General features: G+C 33.7%; 1 protein-coding gene across 1 annotated transcript in view; it reads right to left on the bottom strand.

Annotated features, from left to right (window-relative positions):
• Positions 1 to 27,685, bottom strand: part of Top3beta (DNA topoisomerase 3-beta) — a 233,460-nt gene that overhangs the window by 70,090 nt on the left and 135,685 nt on the right. Inside the window, exon 10 of the mRNA XM_090414786.1 lies at positions 5,584 to 5,766. Within this exon, the coding sequence (XP_090270912.1) occupies positions 5,584 to 5,766 (183 nt within the window). The remainder of the gene's footprint in view (positions 1 to 5,583; positions 5,767 to 27,685) is intronic.

Raw genomic sequence — 27,685 nt, 5'->3', positions numbered from 1 at the left:
GTTTATCACATATTAGCTGTTTTATTACATTTTGGCTTATTCAGAAACCTTATCATTAAGTTTTCTCATCATCATCATCATCAAATTCCTGACATGTACCCTCAAGGGGTGTACAGGATATGATAGTACTACATGAAAAACTTACATCATTACTAACTTCCTATCTACAATTTTTCTCCAAATCAGTCTGTTACTTGTCAAGACTCCAACATTATCAGATCAACATTTTCCAGAATAATCCCGTTTCATCAACGTTAAATATTTGTTCATCTTTGTAGCCACCTTTTTGTATGATTTCACTCTCCTTCGGATATCTTAAAGCAGCCTCTTCATCTGCACTGGCAGATTCGCCAACAATACGAACATTTTGAATACCAGTTCGTTGCTTAAAACAAAAACCCACCCATGACTTGCCATAAAACTTAGTCACCATCAAAATGATGGTGACTAAGTTTTCTTAACAACATAATTTGCTTGCATAGTGAAGAATTTTTTTTTGGAGAACAAAAACAAGTGTTGGAGTAATTACTTATAATTCAAAAATAATACTCAACCTCTTAATTATAAGTAAAGTAATTACTTCACCATGTGTTTTTGTCTGCATGAATTCTTCATTATGAACTGACCACCGTGTAACTTTAAAAGAAATAATTTGCTTGTGTTTTCTTGAAAAATTAACATAACGAATTTTAATTGTATGGAATATAATGATATTTAGTTTTTTTGTTTGTTTTTTTTAAATCTGACACCCAAAACAAAATATCACAACATCTATAACATATCAGTGCTGAAGGTAAGGTGAAAGAAGAAATTTGTTGATGTTTATTGAATAGATGAAGGTTGTAGTCTTTGAGCAGTCTGTTTTGCAAGATGAAAAACCAGAATTTCTAAGAGGAAAAAATCTTGCCATTCCATGTGGGACTGGCTCACTTTCAATTGAAAAACTGTTATATATGTTCTTTGCAACTAAAAGGCATCTTAGATTTTAAAAAAAATGAAGAGTTCTGATGGAAAATCCTGTCATTTCCATAAAAAATCATCTAAAACATTTACTTAAAAAGTCCTAGTGTTTGTCACATCCTAAACAGGATACAAATTGGTCTTTCCAACCACAGAACATATGCTATCCTACTACCATTATAAGGATACTGAAAATTTATATATACACTATCTGATTAAAAGTATCTGGACACCTACTCGAAACTATAATCAGACTTTCCCTGTGATACACTTTCCAGTAGTGGACATTAATACGGGGTGGGTCCACCCATTGCTTCCACCCAGAGCTCTAACTCTGCCAGGGAGACTTTTTACCAGGTGTCAGAATGTCTCTGGAAGAATGGCAGCCCATTCTTCCTGAAGAGCTGTAGCGAGCAGTTCATGATGTGGGTGTTTGGGGTCTGGAGCAAAGTTAGGCATTCTAATTCATCCCAAAGGTGTTCTATAAGATTCAGGTCAAGGCTCTGGGCTGGCCAGTCCATTTCTGGAACATTATTGTCCACAAACCATTCCATCACAGACCTTGCTTTATGGCAGGTAACATTATCAAGCTGATACAGACAATAGTCATCGTTGAATTGATCTTCTACCGTAGACAGCACGCAACGGGTCAAAATGTTCTTGTACCCTTCTGAATTTAGATTTCCATGTAGTGTTATAGAGGGCCAAGTCCATTCCATGAAAAACACCCCCACACTGTAATGCCACCATCTGCAAATTTCACTGTTGGCACTAAATGCGCTTGCAGGAATTGTTCTCCAGGCATTCGCCACACCCAGACCCTCCCATCAGCCTGCCACATGGTAAAGCATGATTCATCACTCCAAATCACACAGTTCCAGTTGTTCACTGTCCAGTGGCATCACTCTTTACACTACTGCAGGTGACGGTTAGCGTTCACAGGAGAAATGTTTGGTATATGGGCAGCTGCTCGACCATGGAACCCCATTCCTCTTAACTCTCGATGCACAGTCGTGGTGCTGGCTGGACAGTTAGTAGCAGTGCAGAACTCCCGGGCGAGTGAAACAATTGCCCGGGAGTTCTGCAATTTCCACGAACCACCTTCTTCAACGCTCGACAGTTCCTGTCTGTCATTAAACACGGCCTACTTGACCATGGTTTTGTTGTGGTTGTGCCTTCACGTTTCCACTTCACAATCACGTCATCAACTGTTGACTTGGGCAACTTGAGGAGGGTTGAAATGTCTCTGACAGTTTCTTACTGATGTGGTAACCAATAACTAGTCCATGTTCGAAGTCACTGAACTCTCTTGACCTACCTATTCTGCTCGTACTTCTTATCACTGAACAACACATAGCTCTGTGCCTCCTTTTATACCGGTAAGTGAGGTCATGGTGACATCTCGATGTCAGTTTACAAATTACAGAGGGGTAACCAGATGTCGTAGTTTCATTACTTATCATTATCATTGATTCTTGTATATCCTCAAAGGTTGTATAAGATTTCATGATAGTATAACAAAGTTTAGTAACAACTTCTTTTCAAAACAAATTTGCTCATTATTTATCTGCTATTTGTCATGTCTCCAATACTGTCAAGTATAATGTCTTGGCCTTTTAAGGCACTTCTAACTACATCAATCCACCTAAAAATCTATCTTCTTCTTGGACTTTTTCTTGCCATCTTAGCATCACCTGTTTTGCTAACTTTTCCTGTCCCATTCTTAGTTTAGCTCACTCACACATTCTTAAATGCTAATAATGTCATATTCTTTTCTAGTATCTTCATTTTTCATATGATTCTACCACTGATGTATTCTGTTCACTCCCTCAGTGTTTTCTAAGAATTCTCAATCTGTCGGTCTCTAGTATCAATCATCTTTTTATTGCTAATACTCATATCAAATTTTTTACATAAGTTATCCACTATAGTTAACAAGTTCATGCTGAAGGCTTGTAGTGGGTTGACTGGGATGTGACAACAATATATCATCTACATAAAGTAAAGAACTGAATTTAATACCTCATATTTCAATATTAAATTTAATGTCATTTTCCATCATAATTTGGTGTGATCTAGATAGATGATGAATAAGAGTGGAGATAATATGCAACCTTGTCTTATACCCAAATTTAGATGAAACCATCTTCTTGTAGCTCCTTCAATAATTCTAACAGCTGGTTTATAACTTAAGTATATGATACATATCACTGTGGGTGTGCATGCATGTGTCCCTTTCTCTTAAATATAAATCCCAAAACACACAGTATGTTGCAGAATCTATAACATAATGGAGGAGAATCTATTGATCTCTTTTTTCGAGGAGGAGGCTGCAGTTGGCAAGAAATACTTCATGGGGAAGGCTGTACTGCATAATAGAGACAAGTGGAATGAAAAAGAAAGAAAAAAAGCAAGTTGGATGTAAACAGATGCTTAGCAGCTGCTGCTCAAGTTTTAACAGAATTAGTGAAAAGCAGGGGAAAGATCGATGCCAGTTTGGTGAAGCAGTACTCATGAGAATACATGAAGAAATATAAGACTGAAATGTGCTCTGTAAGACAGTGGAAGAAGTGAGTCAGTGAGGACTGGCCTTTTCTGCACAGCATAAAAAATTTTTAGAGAAATCCTAGTGCACTACCAAATTAAGCTGGGCAGACCTGAAATTTGTATATTTAATAGACAGGCAGAAGAAAAGTAACATCTGGAGCAGAAAAGGATACACATTTTTACGAAGTTGAGGCATCAAATGATGTGATGTGTATATGCCATAAAAGATTACACGTAAATGTCAGTCTGAGAATAGAAATTTGAATCTATCTTGTAATCTGTGTATTATCAAAGGTAAGGAAAGAATTTTGGTGAATTAAGATCCTTAATCACCAAATGTCTAGCAGAATCCATACTGGTGATTGATTAAGCATGTCTGCAGGTAATGGAGGTGACTGTTATGACTTTTCTCCACTATTTTATAAAGAAGTGAAGTGAGAGCAATGGGTCAGTAGTTAGCCGACTTTTTCTCTCTCTCTCTCTCTCTTTCTTTTTAAATGGGTTGAATATAGGCTTCCTTATACAAATTGGGATAGACGATTTTGCAATTACAATGGTAATTATAAAAAAAATAAATAATCAGAACTAATCAAGCACAAGTAATGAAATTATATCTAGGAATAAATGAACAGTGAAAATATACTACAGGATGAAGTAAAATTATGACTTGACACCTTTGATATGAGTGTTCTGAAAAAGATTACTGAAGTGAACAGATTACATTAAAAATGAGGATATTAGGAAAGAACTTGACATTGTTAGCATTGAGGAATGTGTTAGTAGAGCTAACCTCAGGTGGGATGGTCACTTAAATAGAATGGGAGAGGAAAGATTAGCAAAACCGGCATGGTTTGCTGAGTGGTTAGCGTATCCACTCTCCAGTCAAAAGGCTGGAGAGCCCTTCGAATCCCACCATGGGCATGGATGTTTGTAATTGTCAGTGGAAATGCTAGTGGTGGGCAGTAGATGCCGTTGGTGGAGACAAGAGAGCTGTAGAGCAGATGCCCTCCCTCGATGAGTCTTTGGACTCCCTGGAGGTGTCATGTAATAATAATAATAAAAAACAAGTGTTCTTTGCCAGATTGACAAGAAAAAGACCCATAGGAAGACCAAGATATAGATGAATTGATACAGTAAAAAGTACCTTAGAATAGAGAAATATAAGATCTGATGATAATATTGGAGTCATGAAAGATAACAACTGGGAGAAAAATTATTGATTGGAAGTTAGTAATGGTGTAACTTTTTCATGCAGTACTATCAGTACTGCATGAAAAAGTATCCTGTACAAAACAAAATTTGTTAATTATTTTAATTGTTAAATATATATGTTAATTTGTTAATTATCAGAGTAACAAATGAAAATGAAAAAAAAAAAGGAAAAATGAAATTTGATTTATGAAGAATACTGATTACAGTCCATAAATGCATGGATAAAAAAGAGATCAGAATGGAATCAACATGTTAACAGAATGAACACAAAAAGAAAGTTAAACTAGCAAGAGTGGAAAATAAATATGAAAAGACCAGTTGGGACCAAAAAAAAAGAGATGGACAGACTGCCAACACTGAAATATTGGAGATGCGACAAGCTGAAGCTTGAAACAAGAAAAAGAATAACCTTTCTATCCTATCCTATTCTTGATTTCCATAAGAAATTAAGATGAGAAAAGTGCATCCACATGCCTGTATGGTATTATGAGAACAAGTCAGTTTCTTCATCATGCTTTATTTTTAAAATAATGAAAAACCAATTTAGTTATTGGATAATTATAAATTGTATCTGATTTATTCTTAAGTATAATGTACAGTATATTATAAGATTATCTAATATTCATTTATATGAAAAAGAAAATTTTCATATAAATTTGAGTCATTATTTCTTTCAATTTAAATATTTATATTATACTAAGCAATTCGTGGCAATTTTGTAACACAAATTCTGAGAAAAAAAAAAACTAGAGCTGTTTGTTCAACTTCCCATTAATTTAAACATGAAAAGAAAACAGCAAAAAATTCTTTTATATAATAATACCCTAAACATTAGAAATTACTCTATAAATACTACATACTCACCTCTGTCACAGATACTTTATCACCCTTCTTTATATCTGGAAGTTTTTCATCATCTTCAATTTTATGCCAAGTCATTACATTTGAATAACCAGGATCCAAAAGAGTTTTTCCACAAGCAGTAAAAATTTCCTCTCCTATCTGAAAAGTGACCACGGTCTGAAGAAAATGCAGGTCACTGCTAAGCTGTAAAATATAGATCATACTTCAAATTCTTCATTCAAAATGTGCAGGTTTAATAAAATGAAATAAAAAATAATAATAACTCTTAAAATGATTTTTTTCAAATTTTTCCATTAAATACAAGATATACTGTATCAAGTACAGTAGTCGTCCCCCCCCCCCATTTGTGGGAGATACGTTCGAAGACACTCCGTGGATACCTGAAACCGCAGATAATACCAAACCCTATATATACTATGTTTCTTCCTATACATACATAGCTATGATAAAGTTTAATTTATAAATTAGGCACAGTAAGAGATTAACAAAAATAACTAATAACAAAATAGAACAATTATAACAACATACTATAATAAAAGTTATCTGAACATGAATGGAATCTTGGCAACCTCAGCATAAGTTTTATTATTATTATTATTTATTTATTATTTTATGAAGTCGAGAACTTTCACCTTTTTCACTTAAAAGGAAGCACTTAACAGCTTCTCTTTGCAATTCTATTTGAACTGCTAACATCACTACTCTTGTGCTTTCGGGCATTAAGCAAAATAATAGTTACTTGAACACAAGCACTGTGATGCCACGACAGTCGATCCAAAATAACAGCCAAAAATATTAAATTTTACATTTAATATTTTTGGATTCTAACAGGCTAATTCCTTTGATCCCCACAAGTTCACTACAGTGAGAATTAAATGTATCCGTCAGATCTTACATTTCAGTCTTCCAAGGCACTACAACTAAATGCATCAATTGACCTAGATACTGATCTTCCTCTGGATTTTTTCCATAACATCAAACACTATCCTATTCAATTCTGTTTAACTTCTTTTCCTATCCAATTCTGTTTAACACATTCACTGCCACGCTCCTCGGGTGTAGTTTGTTACCACACACCAAGTGCTTTAACTCCTTCAAGGTCCGTACGAATAATCTCGAAGCTGGCAGTAATCACCATACGAGTATATTCGTAGTTGGCTTGTGAAGCTCATATACCAACTACGAGTATACTCGTAGTTGGCAGCAAACGTATTAATTATCTACTAGATTAGTTCTACTCACACATGCTTGAATGCTAATAATATCAAATTATTTTCTTATATCTTCTTTTTTAATAAGATTCTGCCATTGGCCATTAGTTTGCTCCCCTTTCCTAATTTTCCAATCAGTTGGTCTGTACTCTTCAATCAAATGCTTTAATATCTAACCCAACTTCTTCCTCCTTTCACAAGTCAAGGCCAGGTGGCCTGTTTACGTCTCAATCCAGATTCCAGATGTGCCTCTGTTTCTTCAACCTTTTAGTTTGTAGTTCATCATCTTCCTGGGTAGTATATCATATGCCATTCATTCTAGATGCTCTTTCTATTTGGTTCTGTATTTTTCTATAGTTTTCATTATTGGTGTTTGATTTAGTTCTTTCAGTATATCTTCATTGCTCTTTTTATCTACTCCTGTATAATCTTTTATTCTTCTCATATTTTCATTTCTGCTGCAATGATTCTTTTCTTATCTCTTTCACTTATTGCCCATGCAGAACTGTCATATTGTCATATAATAGTGTTGGTTTTGATAAAACATTATACATTCTTGGGGTGCTTTTTTTTGGGGGGGGGGGATGATTACTATTTGCCTTAATGTTTTCTTTATTATTCTATTTACAAGGGTTGTCCTTGGCCTCGACCATAGATGGCAACAATATCAGTAAGATTTTTTTTCCCCTAAGTTGGTATATCTGTCATAAGCATCCACATGAAATTGGAAGTCATTCTATCAAGTAGTTTGTTTTATACAGCTGTGTGAAGCAAAAGTGTTGTCTGTATCCCTTAAAATGGATAAAATTGAGTATTGTGGGTTATAAAATTCTTTGTAAAAAGGTTTAATGTCAAAAGAAATTCATTCAAAGTTCATAAAGGTTTATGGTCATTCTTCCCCTTTGTTTTTTCCTTCTCCTTCGTTCGATTAAGAAATGGACTGCTGAGTTTAACCATGGCCATACCAGCCTTGAAGATGATCCACTTGAAGGACGTCCAAAAAGTGTAACACCACCAGAAATCATTGATGAAGTGCACGATATGGTATTGGATGACCGGCGAGCCAAAGTGCGTGAAATTGCTGAGACTATAGGCATTTCAAAAGAACATGTAGGATATATTTTGCATGAAGAATTGCAAATGAAAAAGCTTGGTGCAAGATGGGTGCTGCTCTTTCTCACGGCAGATAAAAAATGCACTAGCTGAACTTGGAGCGTTTTAACAAAAATAAAACAGATTTCATGTGTCGATTTATTAATATGGACGAGACTTGGATTCACCATTACACACCAGAATTCAAACAGCAGTCAAATCAGTGTACAGAAGCCAGTTGTTCAGCGCCAAAGAAGACAAATTTGGTTCCATCAGCAGGAAAGGTCATGACATCAGTGTTTTGGGATGCTAAAGGCATTTTGTTTATTAATTATCTTGAAAAGGGTAAAACAATAACTGGGGAATATTATTCTGATCTTTTAACCAGACTAGACGAAAAAATTCGTGAGAAAAGACCCGGTTTGCAGAAGAAAAAAATCATCTTTCATCAGGACAATGCACCTGCCCACAAAGGTGTTTTGGCAATGGGAAAATTAAGTGATCTGCAATATGAATTGTTGGAACATCCACCCTCTTATCTAGATTTGGCTCCCTCTGACTTCTGTCTCTTCCCAAAATGAAAACTCTATCTCGCTGGTTGGCATTTTTCTTCAAATAAACAGGCAATTGCAGCTGTAAAGGGGTATTTTGCAAATCTTACTGAGAACCACTACAGGGACAGGATAATGGCACTGGAGCATTGCCGGAATAAATGTATTAGTCTTAAGCAAGATTATGTTGAAAAATAAAAAATAATTTTGAAATTATAAATTCATTTTTTCATTCTCAGGCTGAGAACTTTTCAGACCACCCTCATCCTTTGGAGAATCTGTTAATTTTGTTAGAAATATCCATGGCTTCATTATAATTTGATTTATAGCCCAAATAATTAAAAGTGTTGACTTGTTCAATTATTTATTGTCTATTACTACTATTTTAGTTCAGATCAGCATTTCTGCTTTGAATGCAATAGTTTCTTTTTTTTTTTTTTTTGAGAGAGAGAGAGACTGACTCATCATGGTCATCTTCTTTTTCCCTCTTTTTACCTTGCAGTGCAGAGGGTTAATTAATCATCGGACCTCAAACCGCTCACAGGATAAGGTGGTCAAGCCTTAAGTCCCCATATATCCTATGTCCGTAATGTTGAGTTCTCAAGGCTGGTTTGCCTGCTTTGCAGGATGAAAAACCCCAGGATAAACTGGGGAAAAAACTCTACTGTCCATGTCCAAGACCAGCTAACTTGGCTATGGCTGAAGAAGATCCTTCAGCTCCTCACGTCACCTACGGGAATCGAACCAAGGACACTTCTTCCCCAGGCATATGGTTGCGAAGCGCACAGCCATTAGGCTAACCGCATGGACTGAGAGATTGACATATTGTTTTATTATTAAATTCAGTTTATATACAGCTTTTTGTAGACTATAGTTGTTCCGATATCACTGTCATCTACAAAACAGCAAGGTATCTAAGATAAAATTATTTTCTATTTGAATTCCTTCTTTGTTGATTAACCTCCATTCTTTGATTAATTCATTCACATACTGTAATAGGTTTCACGGTATAATAAGAACACAGATGGTTAAGAAAATAACTATTTATTAACTTAAAAGCTAATATTTCACTGGTATTATATCCAGCATCTTCAGAGCACACAACACAAAGTTTGTTACAAAGGCAAGACAACCACAATCCGGTGTAACAGTGGGGCTAGTATAAGTGATTGCAGCGTGCAACACAAGACTAAAGTCCTAATATGATGCCATCTAGGTTAAAAAAAAAAAAATTCAAAGTTTTGAAATAGTAGTCCAAATGATAGTCTTAGAAAGTTTGAAAAAATATAAATTAAAAAATAAAAGTAATAAATATTAATTTGGTCTTAGGATAACTGTCTCCCAAATCTTTGGTAGATTTATACAGCCATATCTGTTAAGGTTTGGAGTATGTTTTAAGGTTTCTGTTGATCCCAGGAACAACATTGAATTCCAGGAACAGGGCACTTCATAGACACCATGGTGTCTATGAAGTGCGCTGTTCTTGCTATCAAGCCTACTACGGACAGACAGGAAGAAATGTGGACATCCGCCTCAGTGAACAAAAAAAATATATCCGACACTTTCGCTATGGTAAGTCGGGTCTGGCAGACCATGCTTTGGATACCACTGCACACAGGATCAATTGGAAAGAAACAAAAGTAATGCACAGAAGCTACTACAAGTCAGAGAGGTTGTTTCTGGAATCAACAGAAGCCTTAAAACATACTCCAAACCTTAACAAGTATGGCTGTATAAATCTACTAAAGATTTGGGAGACAGTTATCCTAAGACCAAATTAATATTTATTACTTTTATTTTTTAATTTATATTTTTTCAAACTTTCTAAGACTATCATTTGGACTACTATTTCAAAACTTTGAATTTTTTTTTTTTAACCTAGATGGCGCCATATTAGGACTTTAGTCTTGTGTTGCATGCTACAATCACTTATACTAGCCCCACTGTTACACCAGATTGTGGTTGTCTTGCCTTTGTAACAAACTTTGTGTTGTGTGCTCTGAAGATGCTGGATATAATACCAGCAAAATATTAGCTTTTAAGTTAATAAATAGTTATTTTCTTAACCATCTGTGTTCATACTATACCGTGAAACCTATTACAACATGTCTGACGAACACATAAGCGTATCCAAGTGTATCATTCATATACTGTATATTCCAAACAATATTGAAGAAAGAAGACACCCTTGTCTAAGACCCCCCCCCCTCCCCAAAAGACTTATGTTTTGGTTCTGTTCTTGTCTTTTTTTTGCTTATTATTATTATTTTTTTTTTTTTCATATAGGCTTTGGTATATCAAAAAGTTTATATCTATCTTATCAAAAGCATTTTTATAATCTATGATTATAAAAATGCTTTTGATTAAAAGCTAGATGCATTTCTAAGTTGAATTCTCTTCTTTTCTCAATTATTAGTTTGAAGCTGAACATAGGATCTATGAGGATCTTCCTTTTCTAAAGCCATTCTGTTCTTTATTTATAATTTTTTTCTAGTATAGAGTTGATACTGTTCTTCAGTATTTTAGTATATATCTTATAACATGCATTTAATCAACTTATTCCTCTGCAAGTTTTCACAGACGTTCACAATTCCTTTTTCTTTAAAGATGGGAATCACAGTTGCATGGTTCCAGTCAATGGGCATTCTTTGTGTGTTATTTTGTTTATTAAAATAAGAAATTGTTGGTCTAATTTATTTCCTGCATATTTTATAAGTTCAAATGAGATTTTATCTTCTCCTGGTGATTTCCCATATTTCTTTTAATGGTTCATTTCATTCTTCTGCTGTAATATTATTTGAGAGACTATTATCAATTACATTTTCTAAAAATCTTTTAAATAATAATTCTGATGTTTATTTCCTTTCTAGAGTTTATAATAATAATCTATCTCTCCAATATCTATCGTTTCTTTCTGTAAGAACGTTATTGCTTTATAGATTTTGGGTTGCAGTTTATACATTTCTTTTTCTAATTTACAAATACAATTATCCCAACCCTTTCTGTGTAGTTTTCTTCTCTCTCTTTTTGCTATTGCTCTTTTCCTCTTATATTCGATTTTGTTTTCAAGTTTTCTTGAGGTAAGCTACCGGTTTGAACACTGCCTTATATACTGCTAGTTTAGTGTTTTGGCTAATTTCTCTTTTACTCCAAAAACCAGATCCTCACTGTACCAGATCAGCTATTATTTGCTGCATTTAATTTGTAAACCTCACTAAAAGCTGTGAATGAATAACTGGGACATTCACCACTGAGAATGCAGTTGATGTTTGCCATATTCTGATATTTCTGTAATTGCATTTTTATTATTGATATTTATACCAAATTTATTACAGCACAGCAGTTATTCATGGTAGTGTAGTTAAAGAGTTCTGAAGACCTATAGTGGATTTACAGATATATAACATCACCTACATAAAATAAAGAAAACCAAATTTAACATCTCAGATTCTGATATTAGGTTTAATGTCATGTTCTTTCATTAATGTGATTCAGAAAATAATAGTGAAAATATTCATCCTTGCCTTACAACTCCTGATTTTACATCAGATCATCTTCCTATAAACTGTTCAATTCTAACTGCTGACTTACAGCTAAGATTAGGCTACAATATTGCTCTGCATAATGGAAACCAATCACACCGTATAATCATCGCGTTCTGAACAGCTCTTTTCCAGGTGTATAAATGTTAAATACAGATTCTTGTTTCATTCCAATGACTTCTCTTAAATAAGCTTTATAGCAAAAACGTGGTCCTGGAGACCCCATTTGGCTTAAAATTTTGCTTTTCAACTTTTCAATAATTAGGAATTCATCCTCTGGCCAAGCTTTCTGAATTATGCATATATGGGCATTTTTATTTTCCAGATTACAGACAGCTTTTTCTACCTCTAATACTGAAATATATCCATGACAATATTGCTCCTGAATATCTTTTACTATAGTACTAATGCTAATCACATTTAAACATTTTTCAAAGTAATTATTCCAGACCTCCAGAATATCTTTTTCTAGATATTGTTAAGCATTTTCAATAGCCTCCACAATATTTTGCCACTTTCATATTTATCTTCTATACCCATTCCTAATTTGTCTCTAATCACATTTTCTTGGTTCAATCAGTCATACTTAGTTCCGATTTTTCTATTGAACCTTTGAGATTTGGTTCTTGTTTTATAATATTTGTATATTTAAGCTTACAATTCACATCTGGACAATGCTTGACTTTGATTCTTTTAAAACTTTTATATGCACTTTTTTTTTCTCTCAATGTGACCATTTGTATCCTGCTGAAACAAATGGTGATAATTTTCAATTTCAAATCCTATGAATAATCTTGTACCCTGAACTAGTATGAGGATGTTAAAATTGGCAATAACACAGCTTGTTCCCTCCATTTTTGACTGTACCCATCTTCATATTAAATTAATCGTTACTAACGGTATTAGTAATGATTAATTTATGTTCTAAAAGGGGAACACTTTTAAGTTAACGTATTAGAGAGGGAGATATTGGTGAATAAGGAAATGTCAAAACAAACCATGATATCAGTACTGTTTAAAACTAAATTTTGGATTAAAGATTTGAAGTGAGTAAAATTTTTTTTTATGTAAGATGAGATATAGCTAGTATGAGGTGGGAGAGGAGAGATTTATAGCTAACTGTTTGGCAATTTTAAAGAGGTTGATAACATGATGACACTAACTCGGTGGTTGAGAAAAAGATCTGCATAGGTTGCCACACCTTTTAAAAGTGCTTTTATTTTATTTTTTCAAAGTCCTTATGGGCAGATTTATCTGAAATATCAGAGAGAATATTCTAAAGTTCTGGGATGAGAATAGAAGAGAGCTCCCTTCAAAGACAAGTATAATTCCTGTGTCTAAGCAACATTTTAAGGAAGGCTAGCTGGATAAGTTCCCAAGATAAACAGTTTCCACTTACCATGCTGTTCAGCTTTGCATGCTATGCTTACTCCATGAAGAATTAGAAAACGTATTAAGGCTTAAAGGCTAGTTTAAGTTCATAATTAGGTTTAATGGAATGAAAACAGCACAAAGAAATAATTAAACACATTTTTTTTTTTTTTTTTTTTTAATCAGCAGCAGATTTAACAAACCAATCAAATTTAAATAAATATCTTAGTTAGACTGCTTATACAATAGCCAAGGCTAATTACCAGCATCTACCAATAATACTCCTCTCAAGACTTTAGCTTTTAGACTAACATCATCTTTCAATTATTGTTTGTTTTTTTTGTGTGTAGTGCAATTTATATATTGCATCTCAAAAGATGTCTCTGTGACAGATACAAAATATTAGAACTTTTAAACCAGTGCTGAGTTGTTTCTTTGTGATGTTTTCATTCCATTAAACCTAATTATAAGAATCTTACAAATATTTATTACCAAGCTATTTGTATGGATGTTTTGGTGTGGTTTGGAAAAATCAAGAGCAACTGGAGACATTTCTCCAAACCTTTCCTTGACACGCCTAGAGGTTACTGAGAACAGAGGAGATCACAGTGAATCAAAAACAGTGACACTCATACTGACAATGATGATTTTGTAAGCATACATATATATACATATATTAAATGACACAAATATAGAATGGCTATATGAACAAAGAATTAACCAATATCTAGATAAAATAAAACAAAATGAAGAAATAGAAATAGAATGGCTTAATATAAAAACGATACTAAATGCAGCAGCAAATGAAAGCTTAGGAAAGGCCAAAAAGTTCAATAAAAGGAAACAACTGAAGATATGGGATGATATAATCAAAGAAAATCAAAATGAAAAAAGAAGCCTATCATAAATGGTTAAACAGTAAAAGATTAGAAGATAAAATAGAATATAAAAGAATAAGAGCCATAGCTAAACGAGAAGTCAGAAAAAGACAGAGAATCATGGAACAAATTCATTTCTAATTTAGAACATGATTTATATAAAATAAGACCCAATGTATATAAGATTTTGAAACACCTAAATGCAGATACCAAAGAAAACATAAAATTAAACACTGAATTGAAATTAGAAGAATTTCTAAATTACTACACAGAACTGTGGACAGACAAATATTTTAAAAAAGACAACTGGCAAACAATTAACGAAAATGAAAAGGAAATAACTGAAGAAGAATTAGAAATCAGCCTGAAAGAAACAAGAAAAGGAAAATCACCTGGAGAAGATAAACTAGGTTCAGAACTATATATATATGCAGGAACAAGATTCAAAGAAAGACTCCTGTTATTTTTAAATAAAATCTATTCAACTGCTAATGCCCCAATAGAATGGAAAAAAGCAATTATGATTCCCATCTTTAAAAAAGGTAGTAGAGATGACCCTAAAAACTATAGAGGTATAAGTATACTAAATTCCTGTTACAAAATATGTAGCAGAAATAGCAAACTAATGAAATATTCTGAAAATTTTATTTTAGAAGTATAGAATGGATTTAGAAGAGGACGATCATGTATAGACCTGGCCTTTTTCCTAAAATTAATAATAATAATAAAGAAGAGAATACAATTTAGAAACACATACTGCATTTATTGATTTTGAAAAAGCATTTTATTTAACATATTAAAAGAAACACAAACACCAAATAGTATCCTAAAAGCTACCATAAGTATATATGAAAATAATCAAATACAAATAAGATTAAATCATGAGCTATCATATACGAGAGAGATAAACCAAGGGGTCCGACAGGGATGTCCCTTCTCAGCAACTCTTTTTAATATTTACCTAAATGAAATAATAATAAAATGGAATAAAATTTTCCATCAAGGTATTAAGCTTTCTTCTACTGTGAACTTAAACACTCTCCTCTTTGCAGATGACCAAATAATAATTACAAATTCTGAAGATAACTTACAGAAAGCTATTTTAAATCTAAATGAGATATCCAAAGATTATGGTATGATAATATCAATGGAAAAATCAAAAACTATGGCCTTTAAAGGACACGATCCAGCAAGAACTAAGGTAGTAATAGATAAAAAGATCTTAGAACAGGTGAATTCATTTAACTACCTAGGATGTATGATCACACATGAAAACAATATAAACGTAAAAATTGCAAAATATTTAAAAATAACAGGTGTAATTAACTCTATATTTAAACCAAACCTAGTTCAAAAACAAACCAAACTAAAACTATACAATACATTAGCCCTACCAGTTTTATTGTATGGAAGTGAAATCTGGGCAATAAAACAAAAAGACAAACAAAGATTAATAACAGCAGAAATGAAGTTTATGAGAAAAACTACAAAATATACTCTATTTGATCACAAAAGAAACAAAGAAATTATGAAAGAATTAAATCAAGAATCAGTAATAGAAAAAATTAAAAAATATAAACATAAATGGATGAAACACGTTCAAAGAAGAATGAAAATAGAAAGATTACCAAAACAAGCCTTAAAGTACAAGCCATTAGGAAAAAGAAAATCAGGACATCCTCTTAAAAGATTCAACGATGACTTCTAAGGCTGGAACAGGCCATGCTAGCCCTAAATACTTGATATGCATGATGATGATGACATATATACTATGATGAAAGAGTAGATGATATTATGCTAACTAAGCAGTTTAATCAAAATTTTACTATTTTCATGATAACGTATAATAGAAAGCAGCACAAGAGTTTATCATATAATAATAATTTCATTCACAAGTTTAATTTTCAGTATAAAGCATAATTATTTTTCTTAGCAGATGAAATTTTCACTTGTTAAACATACTGAACTCTCACTATAATAAAATTTGTAATCAGTATGTTTTAATTTGCTGTTTTTTGAACATTTGAAATGAATGATATGAAAGAGTTGTTGGATGAGGTGAAAAAAGAAGAGTAAAGACAGAGAGAGAGTCTGTTGCCATGGTGGTAAGAGTAAGCTGAGGAGGAGATTAGTGGTTGCTAATAAATCAGTAAGTAGATTAAGTAGGAGAAATGGTATGTAGCAAGTGGATGCACGGAGCGACTTTGATAGTGAAAATGATTTGTAAAAAAAAGACGGACTTTCACTTGAATAGTTTTGGTATCAAGTACGTGGAGAAATTGTTGTACAGTGAAAGCATGAATGTGAATTGTTAGAGAAGCAATGTCTGGATGGATGCATGAAAACAGGATGTGTGCATCAAATTAAGTGGTAGAAACTGTGAGTATATAAAGCTCGCACATGCACGCACGCACGCATGCACGCACGCACGCGCGCACACACACACACACACACACACACACACACACAGAAAGAGAGAGAGAGGCTTGTTACGAATGATTTCAGGAAATGCAGGACTAGTTTTTTCAGGAAAGAAAAGTGTCAACTTTGGAATTAGAAGAAGAAGAAGATATAGTTCAAGATTCACCTCATCAACCTAGTAGTTAGCTGTCATGTATATACACAAATGCCAGAAGCATCAAAAATAAAGGAGATCCTAGTATTGGCAGATATAGTGAAACTAAAATTTACAGGCATCAGAGAGACTTTGCTGACAGTGAAGAATACTGTCATAGGAATAGAATGTTATAATTCAGTGAGAAAAGATGAGATAAAACACAGGATAACAAATATTACCAATGATTGCATAGGAATTAAATCCAATCACAGTAACAATCTCCAATAGTGGTGATAGATGAGTAATACAGGAAATGATTACTTTGAGGCTGTTTAGTGTGTGATAGAGATTAACAGGAGAAAATACACCATCAGGTGTATTTTCATATAGTACAGAGAAAACATGCAAGATGATAGAAAATGAATTTATAGAATTACTAAGGGATAACTATCTTACACAGCATGTGATGGGAAGGACTAGCAGCGCTAGAATTACTTAAGGATAACTGATAGTGCCAGAAGACTGGATCTAGTGGTATCCAGAGTTTTCACCGAAAACAGTTTATCGAAAAAACAATTCATTGAATAAATAATTCACTGAAAATCATTTCATTGAACAACAGTTAATTGAAAAAGCAATTCATCGAAAAGCAATTCCCTGAAAAAGCAATTCACCGATCAGCAGTTAATCGAAAACACAATTCGTTGAAATGCAACTGATCGAAAAACAACAATTCATCGAAAATACAGTTCACCAAAAAATGATTTATAAGGCATGTGAAGTGAAGATGTGTGTGCAATTTTTTTTGTTTTGAATTGTTTTGAGAGAGATATATCTTTCAGGTCACTTATATGCAGTAATCTACTGTTTAGTCAACTTCGTTGTGAAAGTTATTTTTTGTGGGGCGATATGAAGGATCGTTAACTAGTACTGGTTGTAGGGAAAGATATCAACCAAGGCAGATATAGTAAAGATGTTAAATGAACATTTCATAAAGGTATTTCATCCTCTTGAAAATAACATTCTGCAGAACTTGAGGTCAGTGGGGAGGGAAGAGGAGGAACACTGTTGGTGAGTGAGTTGGAGATATACATGAGGAATTGAGCAAACTCGATATCAATCACCATCAAAGACTTGTTGATATATCACCATGGGTCTCGAGGTATTCTCTTTGATGAACAGCATGGGCTTACTAAAGGAAAATCATGTTTTAGCAATATAGTTATTTAATATAACAGCCAGTCAGGTGAAGTGGGAAAATGGGATGCATACGTTGTGGTATATTTAGATTTTGCTAAATCCTTTGATAGATTGCTAAATAACAACTTGACATTTAAAGTGGAACAGATGGGATTGAATAATACATTAGTGCACTCAATTGGAGATTGGATATCCGATACATATCGGCAAGTTGGGTATGGGGCACGATATCCCAGAAGACGAAGTCACTAGTGGTGTGGTCCAAGAACCAGATGAACATAAGCTGCACGAGGGGAGAGAACTGAAAAGTTCTGATAAACATCTAGAACAAAAATATTAAAGCAACTGATATAAACCAAAAGGAAGTACATATCTTAAAATTCTTTAATGCCCACGTTTCATCAAATCGTCATAATTTATTCTTTTTCATTTAGGATATGTTAGAAGACATGTTAGAGATTTTGAAGAAATTTGAAGACACAGAGGTGCGGGCCATCATGTTTTTTGTGCTGCAAGAAAAGTCCGCAACTGAGATTCACCAAACTTTGTGTGAGACTTTAGGGAACTGTGCCCCCAGTATAACCAACAATTGCTAAATGGGTGGCCATTTAACAATTACTACACTGAAATGTAGGCATAAAGATGTAATGATTCCATTGTATAAAGCTTCTTTATTCAGACCACATATGGATCCAAGATTTCGTTACTTGATTTTCAAATAGATGAAGATATGTTGTAAAAGATTCAAAGACGATTGACTAAGGTGGTTTCTAGTCTCTGGAATGTTCAACATGAAGACGGATTGAGGGAATGTCATTGTAGAGTCTAATGGATAGAAGAACAATGAGGGTAATGTCATCAAGACATATTCAACCATAATTATTAAGGGATAATTATTGGATTAATGAGTATCAATTTTTCATAGAATGGGTGGATACAGGAGAGAACAAGAGGCCATCCCTGGACGCTGCATAAAAAGGTCGTAAGCAAATGGGCAAGAACTGTTTTTTTTGCATGGCGAGTTGAGGGTGGTTGGAATGCGTTGCCTGCAAGTGTAGAGGGTGCGAAGATGGTTAGTACATTCAATTCACTGTATGATGAGCTGTGTGTGTAATGGAGAGCCTCCCGATATGAGTTGTGGACTCCAGGGGATCTAATAATAATAATACATGCATGCCCGGTCGTACAACACATTAGGTTACAGACCACTGCTGCATATTGAATATTCATATAGTGAATCACTGCCATTTTTATCACTTGCAGAATGCATGTAATGGCTAAATAATGTTTTAAGTAGTCATATATGTGTGTGTAAATGAAGTAAATAAAACACTCATTTATGTCAGGTATGCAAAATATAGAATAATTTTCGTAAATGTAAAGATTGTTCTGAATCGCATGGCTTAAAAGAAGACCTGTTCAGTCATGTTTCATCCAATTGTAAAAATTTGTTCTTTTATATTCTAAAAGAATATATAAGAAGACATAAAATTAACTGATTTTTGTTCTGGATGTTCATCAGAAACCCCCCCCCCCCCTCGTATAAATGTGAGCTACTTGTAATTGAAAAGTGTCATATAAGTGAATTGTCGTAAAGCAAAATGTCATAAGACTGGTATTACTGTAATGATAATAACTTGAAGGATTATTGGCCTTAAGGCACTAGTCTCTGGACCTATAAATGCTCCTTGCATTATTGTTAAATTAAAACATAATCACTAAAGCGTTTTGGTTACATCAGTTAAAAAACAATACAAATAATAAATAAAAAGTAATAAATAACATTTTCGGCATAATGTTTTTCTCACAGGCAAACAAAAGAAGTTAGCTGCTAGAATCCCAAAGCAGGGAGAAATATTTATCAGAACAAACTATAAACAAAAATGGTAGTTTGACTTGCTGCATTTAGTCTGCTTCTAATGGAAAGACGTTTTCCTGTACTGTATATAACTTACATCATTTCAATCAAATGGAAAATTCTAAATCCCCTCTCATTCAAAAAAATATAAAATAAAAAAAATCATTTTTGTACTGTTTCAGAAAAAAAAAAAGCAATAACATTTAAAAAATGCATTTCAAATTTTAAAAGACAATGCAATTCAAAATGTTCAAAATTAAAATATATTGTCTCTCTTTCTCTCTCTCTCTCTCTCTCTGTGTGTGTGTGTGTGTGTGTGTGTGTGTGTGTGTGTGTGTGTGTGTGTGTGTGTGTGTGTGTGTGTGTGTGTGTGTGTGTGTGTGTGTGTGTGTTTAGTAAGTACATGATAGTGCCTACTCTGCTAGGTTCTAGAGTTAGAGGAAAAAATAAAAAAAAAAGATACCATATAATTTTAAAAGTAACTAAAATCATAAATTATGGTAAATGAATCGCAGGAGTATTGGCAGTTGTTACATTAGACCTACCTAACTTCTTGCTCACTTTATTTCTGTGATGTTTTCTTTTTTTTCTGGCTATCTCATCAAGAAGTTATTTGGTGTTCTTCCCCCCCCCCCCAAGCTCTCTCTCAGTATAAACAAATGTTTCTTTGAGCATTCCACTTTTATAAAAGCACCATGGCACTTCAAATTGTAAAACCACATTCCTTCATACTGGTTATTAATTTCTTTGCAATGTATTCGCTATGCTGACTTAAGCAGTTTTTTCTGCCGATTTCTTTTTACAAACGAAGTGCTAGTTTAACAATAATTAAACATGTTTGTTATTAATACGTAGTGTACAGTTTAACTGCATATAAACTTTTCAAGTCAAGTTACTGCAAACGAAAGTTGCTTGGCAAATAAATCAATGTTCATCCTTCCTAACTAAATTATTTTGTTAACTTGTGTTATATCACACGTAATATCTTGAGAAACTTCGACTGTTGTAACAGTAATGTTTTCCCATCAAGGCTAAGAGATATATCGTTATCCAGGAACATTATGGTTGAACTGGTGTTAAGAAGGGTGCTGATATTTTATTGAAAATGGGACACTGAAAGAAGGCACGCAGCTACGAATTTTTCAAGGGTACCAATAATCAAGCTATGCTTCCGATACACTTCATTTCTAAAAATCTTAATTTTTATAATCTCTATATGTCATGCTACAGATGAAAAAAAATGGCTTATCAATAATTGCTGATTTTTAGAGTATACTGCTTAAAAGCATGTCAATGGATACATAAATGACACAAGTTATTTACAGTAATCACTATAGGAAAATAGATCTTTTACTTCTCCTTTCCTGTAGGTGAAATAGTTATGCAATTTCTCTGGATTGTTGGTACTTGAATGAATCCATATGATTTATCATATGCTGGGAGAAGAGAAAAATGAAAACTTTAAAATATGGTGCCATATGGAAAATGAAAAATCTCATAAGCCAAGAAATTGTATAATAAATTACATAGAAATAATGGATATTAAAGATCCGATATTATTTCAAAGCCGAATGTTTGAAGAAACCATGAAAGTCTCCAAAATCTGACCTAAGAGCTTATGATAATACAATCCTCGTCAGCTCTCAGGTTATTTTAATTGTTATTTTAAGTAGTGCAAGCTAAGGCATTGGGGTTGAGTTAGCTTGTACTACTTAAAATAACATGACCACTGCCAAGAGTCCTTAAATAAATAAATATATATATATATATATATATATAATTCCAATTGTTCTTTTTTGCATATTATCAAAAAGTTAGGCGAATACAAGGTGAATATAAGGACTCTTAGCAGTGGTCGTGTTATTTTAAGTAGTGCAAGCTAATTCAACCCTGATGCTTTAGCTTGCACTACTTAAAATAACAATTAAAATAACCTGAGAGCTGACGAGGATTCATAACTTGCTACCTTCTCCAAAAGACAAACTCTCACCAATGATGCTACCTGGCATATACGAAGTACCATGTTCTTGTAATTTGTCATACTATGGACAAACAGGAAGATCTGTAAATAAACACATCTCTGAATGTCAAGACCACATCTGCCTTATCAAACTTCACCAATCTGGCCTTGCACAACATGGAGTTGAAAACGTTAACCACAGAATCCAATGGCAAACACTCTGCTACACATAGATCCATATATAAACATGAACGTTTGTATGTGGTCTAGCCTTACCGCCACAAACCCAATCTTAACCGTAACAACTGTCTCACTGTCCCAAAAGTCTTGGAAATTTTTATCCTCAATTGTATAAAATAAATGTATCAATTATATTTTAATTTAATTTCAGTCTAATAGTTTTTAATCTTTAAACACGCTATTGTATACATAGAGGGATTCCAATGTTAAGCATGTACACTAATGTTTTTTTTTAATATAATATCCTATTGTTGTTTAATAACTGTACTGATGATGTCTTATGATACTTAAGATGAAATATTTGCATATTATCAAAAAGTTAATTACTGGGACATACATATGAAATTTTAATTATCGGAATTATCGACACTTTCGGGAATCTTACATTCATTAGTTTTTTTGTTTTTTTTTAGCGTCAGCAGCTTATCAATAATAGATATCTCACAGATGCTAGTATTTTGCTGCACATCAAAAACCTCTCATAATACACAATTCAGGAATTGGTAAATTTTTACTAGTTCTGTTGTTTCCGAAGACAGAATGAAAATGTCCCTATACCATTAAAAAAACTTTCCTATTTCAACAGAGGCTGTACTGCACAAGCCAGAAAAATAAGTGGCTTTTTTATCACTAAATACAGTAGACATTTTAAAAATTTATGGACTTTACAATCGTATTAAAAAAATTTTTTTATTATCCCGACATTTCGATCTTCACATCAAGATCAAAACATCGGGATAATAAAAAAGTTTTTTTAACACGGTTGTAAATTCCATAAATTTTTAAAATGAATACTGATCACCATGTAACTCTAAAAGGAAAGAAATACAGTAGACGTTTGCGTACTATATTTAGGAACAATTAGTGTAATTAAAGACAACTCGAATGACATTTAATGGAATGCTCCGTTTCTGCAGATGTGACAATAAATAGAAAAACTAACTAAAGACATTTGTCTAACAGTTGTTTTCAAATTTTCAGTTCCAGAAATATGTGTAACAGCTGTTTATAATGGTCACTGGATACAGAAAGCACTCAATTTATGAAAAACAAAATGAATATATATATATAAAACTTGAAATCAGTTTGATATCATCCAGACACTTAAATGCATTTAAGTATTTGGATGGAACTAAAGCTTTATGAAAATGGGACCACTCGACCTAGAGGCCATATACATATGCTAAAAGCTAGTACCTGCCAGAAAATAAGGGAATGGCAGACATCAAGGTGCGAATGAGACATGTTAATACAATTTTAAATATGGAACGCATAAAGGTCAAGTGAACAATAACTATGCTTCACGCATGCAGTTTTTGCAAGACACTCAAAGGATTTACACTTCGTGGTGAGATTAGATTATCACTGGCAAATACTAGAGTGAGACAGACACGGATAATCTTAATTTTGATAAGATTTTTAAATACACCATTTTTTTCTGATTTCTGTGCATATGCACAGAAATCAGAAAAAAACTAATCACTTGGAAAATTATTAATTTTTACAGAATGAATCAAAGAAAGGCTGAAATAACACATTTTATTTACTTATTTATACACAAGTCCCAATCTCCTGTTTTTCCTTAGGAATTGTGTTAGCACATCATCATAAAAGGAAGTTTTTTCCTTCAGTTTCATCATCAATGTCTTGTCAATCACGATTAAGCTGAGGCCACACAGCCTTTCCTGTGATTGTCTTTTCTATAATGTATATATTCTCTTCATGGCCAAAAAAGAATGCTCGACTCTAGCAATAGAGCTCGTGCTAGATTGTATATAGTTATTGGTTTGTTTGGTACCTTTTTCCTTTTTCTTTGTTTCTGTTATTATGTATACATATCTTTACAGTGACTTAGTTTAGTTGTTCATCAAGTTCCTCTTCTTTATGTGCAATGCTCCTTACATTCCAAGTTGCGATTTTCATTATATATTCCTTCTTCCAGTTTCATTTACCTTTTTCTTGAATCATGGTCATTTCCCCTGACAGTCTGGCTTTTCTTTGGCTGAAACTTGAAAGTAAATGAAATTCCCCAAGGACAGGTTACTAGCCTTTTGCTGGAAAAGTCTAGTGCTACAAAATAGCTCTGGACAGGCAGTTCTAACAGTATTTGCTCTATTAGAGTTATAGCTCCCATACCCGGTTGCCAGAATGGACCAGAAGGTGAGGTTAGCATTTCAGTGTGTGAGGTTATATACTGAGCTTCACCACTCTTCACTTCCCCTTGAATGTATATATATATTCACATGGAGTATTTGGAAACTACTCTGAAATCCATTAGTGTTTAGTATTTCTCATCGTCATCATCATCAAATTCCTGCCATGTACCCTCAAGGGGTGTACAGGATATGATAGTACTACATGAAAAAAATTACATCATTATTAATTTCCTATCTACAATTTTCCTCCAAATCAGTCTGTTACTTGTCAAGACTCCAACATTATCAGATCTTATATTTCTATCGTCTAAAGCACTTTGTATCGTATCAATCCACCTATATCTTGGCCTTCCTCTGGGTCGTTTTGCTGCCACCCTGGCAGAGAACATTTGTTTTGCTAATCTTTCCTCGCCCATTCTATTTAAGTGACCATACCACCTGAGATTAGCTCTGCTAACGCATTCCTGGATGCTGACAATGTCAAGTTCTTTCCTAATATCCTCGTTTTTAATATGATATTGCCATTGATGCCATCTGTTCACGCCTATAATCTTTCTCAGGACTCTCATATCTGTGGTCTCTAGTCTTTGGTCAAGTGTTTTACTTCTGACCCAGCTCTCAGATCCATAAGTTAAAACTGGTTTGAACACTGTCTTGTATACAGCTAATTTAGTGTTCCGACTAATTTCTCTCTTATTCCATATGAATTTATTCAATTGACTTCCCACCATACCAGCTTTACTGATTCTGTTGTCTATTTCTATATTTAATTTACCATCTTCAGTAAAAATCGTGCCTAAATAGCTGAAATGTTTTACTTGTTGCACAGGTTCTCCATTCACAACAGAGTTGACATTTTCAATGATTCTGCCTATTTTCATTGTCTTTGTCTTTTTATTGCTGACCTTCATACCATATCTATTACAACAGCTATTCAATTTAGTCAGAGAATCTTGCAGACTTGTAGCAGATTTATTTAGAAGTATAACATCATCCGCATAAAGCAAAGAGCTGACATTAACATCTCCAATTTTGATATCATGTTTAATACCACTTTCCTTCATAATGTGATCCATATAGATAATGAATAACAGAGGGGATAATGTACATCCTTGTCTCACACCAGATTTAACATTAAACCATCTTCCTGTACTTCCTTCAATTCTGACTGCTGACTTACAACTCAAATAAAGACTAAGTATTGCTTGGTATAATGCCCCATTCACACCATATAACTGCAGCGTATTGAATAGCTTCTCTCTTGGCACCTTGTCATATGCCTTTTCCAGATCGACAAAACTTAAATACAGATCTTTGTTATATTCCCATGCTTTCTCGACTATTTGTCGTAAAGTGAAGATCTGATCCTGACAGCCTCTATTTGGCCTGAATCCAGCTTGTTCTTCACCAAGCTTTTCTTCCACAATTCTTCTCAACCGTTTCTCAAGTATACTTGCATAGATCTTGCCAGGAACACTCAGTAGGGAAATACCTCTGTAATTCTCACATGCAGTTTTATTTCCCTTTTTATATATGGGTACTATGAGAGCTCTACTCCAATCATCGGGAATTCGTCCCTCTGTCCAGGCTTTCTGAACTATGCAGTGCAGCCACTGTAATACTCTTATAGCACCATACTTCAGCATTTCTGGTCGAATATCATCTACTCCTGCTGCCTTTCCACATTTCAAGCCTTTGATGGCTTTTTCTACTTCAAGTATGGATATGTATTCCTGACTGCATGCCTGGTCAGTGTTTTTTACCACTGTACTGTCATCACTGCTTGTTTCATTTAGCAGTTTTTCAAAGTAATTACTCGATACTTCAAGGATATCTTTTTCTCCCGTTTTCATGTCACCTTTATCATCTCTAATTCCTTTTACAGCACTCTTTCCTCCATTCTTAAGTTTCTTCAACAACCTCCAGAATATTTTGCCACCTTCTTGATATTTATTTTCTATATTCTTGCCAAAGTCCTCCCATGACTTTTGTTTAGCTAGTTTTACACAGTGTTTAGCATTCTTGCATTTGTCTCTATATTCTCTAAGAGCACAAGCTGACCTATTTGCCAGGAACTTTTGGTATGCTTTCTTCTTTTCCTTCACTGCCTCTTTAACTTCTTGTGTCCACCAGGGAGTTCTGATTTTTTTATCCTTACAAACAACCTCAGCACATGCCTCTCTGGCAGAATCAATCAATGTTTTCTTCAGAGTTTGCCACTGAATCCCCCAAGGTTTGATTCCTGTTCTCAAACTCTTTCATTTTTTCTTCAATAATCTTTGTGTATTTTAGTCTACAGTTCACATCTGAGAGCTGCTCAACTTTTATTCGCTTTAAAACTTTCTTACATGTTATTCTTTTCAATATGAAATTCAATTTTATCCTGCTCAAGACTAAATAGTGATCACTTCCAATTTCAAATCCTCTGTACACTCTGGTGTCCTGCACCAGGGAGAAAACATCACTATCAACAATAACATAGTCAATGAGACTTTTCTTATTCCTAGCCTCTTCTCTCCATGTGAATTTGTGCACATTTTTATGTTGGAACATGGTGTTAGTAATGACCAGTCCATGTCCTGAGCAGAAATCCAACAGATATTTGCCATTATTATTAGCTTTGCTCTTTTCTCCAAATTTTCCCAAAATATTTTTGTATGTCTCACAATCATTTCCTACTCTGCTATTTAGATCCCCAACAAGGACCAACTTTTCATTTTTCATTGTGTCAGTTCCTTTTTCTAAAGCCTCAAAAAATTCCTCCACTTCTACCTTAGTAGAACCTTCTGTGAGACCATAGGCACAAATAAGTCTCATTGTCCAGTTCCCCATTCTCATATTTGCCCACATTACTCTACTTGAGACTGCCTGCCATTCAAGAAGATTAGCCTTGTATTTATTTCTTAAATCGTATAGTATTCCTCGTATAGTATTTCTTTAATATTTCATTAATATTTCTTTTATCTAGATAAAAGAAAGCAATGTTTCAGTGTCATTTATAAATCCAAGAAATAGTCTTAATCCTGTCTTTCTTAAAGGTTGCTTCCAACTTCTCATTCCGAGTTAAGAGAATTAAAGAATATTGTGCAAGGAATGTGAAATGTCGCTCCAGGTTACTTTTTTCCTGAGGTATTTGGAAAATTAGACCATCTTGCCTGAGGGTACGTTGCAGGTCAATGAGGTCAGTTAACTGCAGTGTAATTAAACATGAAGATATTCTTTAGTATTCTGTTGTGTAGATTACTAAATTTCCTTCAATAGATTACTAATTTCCTTGGCAATTTGCCAAGGAAATTTTTGTATGCTCCTCTCAGGTACAAATTCCACACCAAATTCTTTAGTATACCAGTGCATAATATTGTGTGTAAAAATGTGAGATACTATGCATTTAATATTACGCCTTCTATACAATGTACCTTAATTCAGTTGTAACAGCCTATATTTATATTATGATCTACATGTATGCCCAGATACTGGTAACTGTAG

Source organism: Typopeltis vanoorti, chromosome 25 (genome assembly GCF_054136105.1).
Source record: "Typopeltis vanoorti isolate ZY-2024b chromosome 25, IOZ_Tvanoo_1.0, whole genome shotgun sequence".
In the NCBI taxonomy this organism is placed as follows: domain Eukaryota; kingdom Metazoa; phylum Arthropoda; class Arachnida; order Uropygi; family Thelyphonidae; genus Typopeltis; species Typopeltis vanoorti.
The sequence above is the reverse complement of the archived record's forward strand: the minus strand, read 5'-3'. Positions and strand labels throughout refer to the sequence as shown.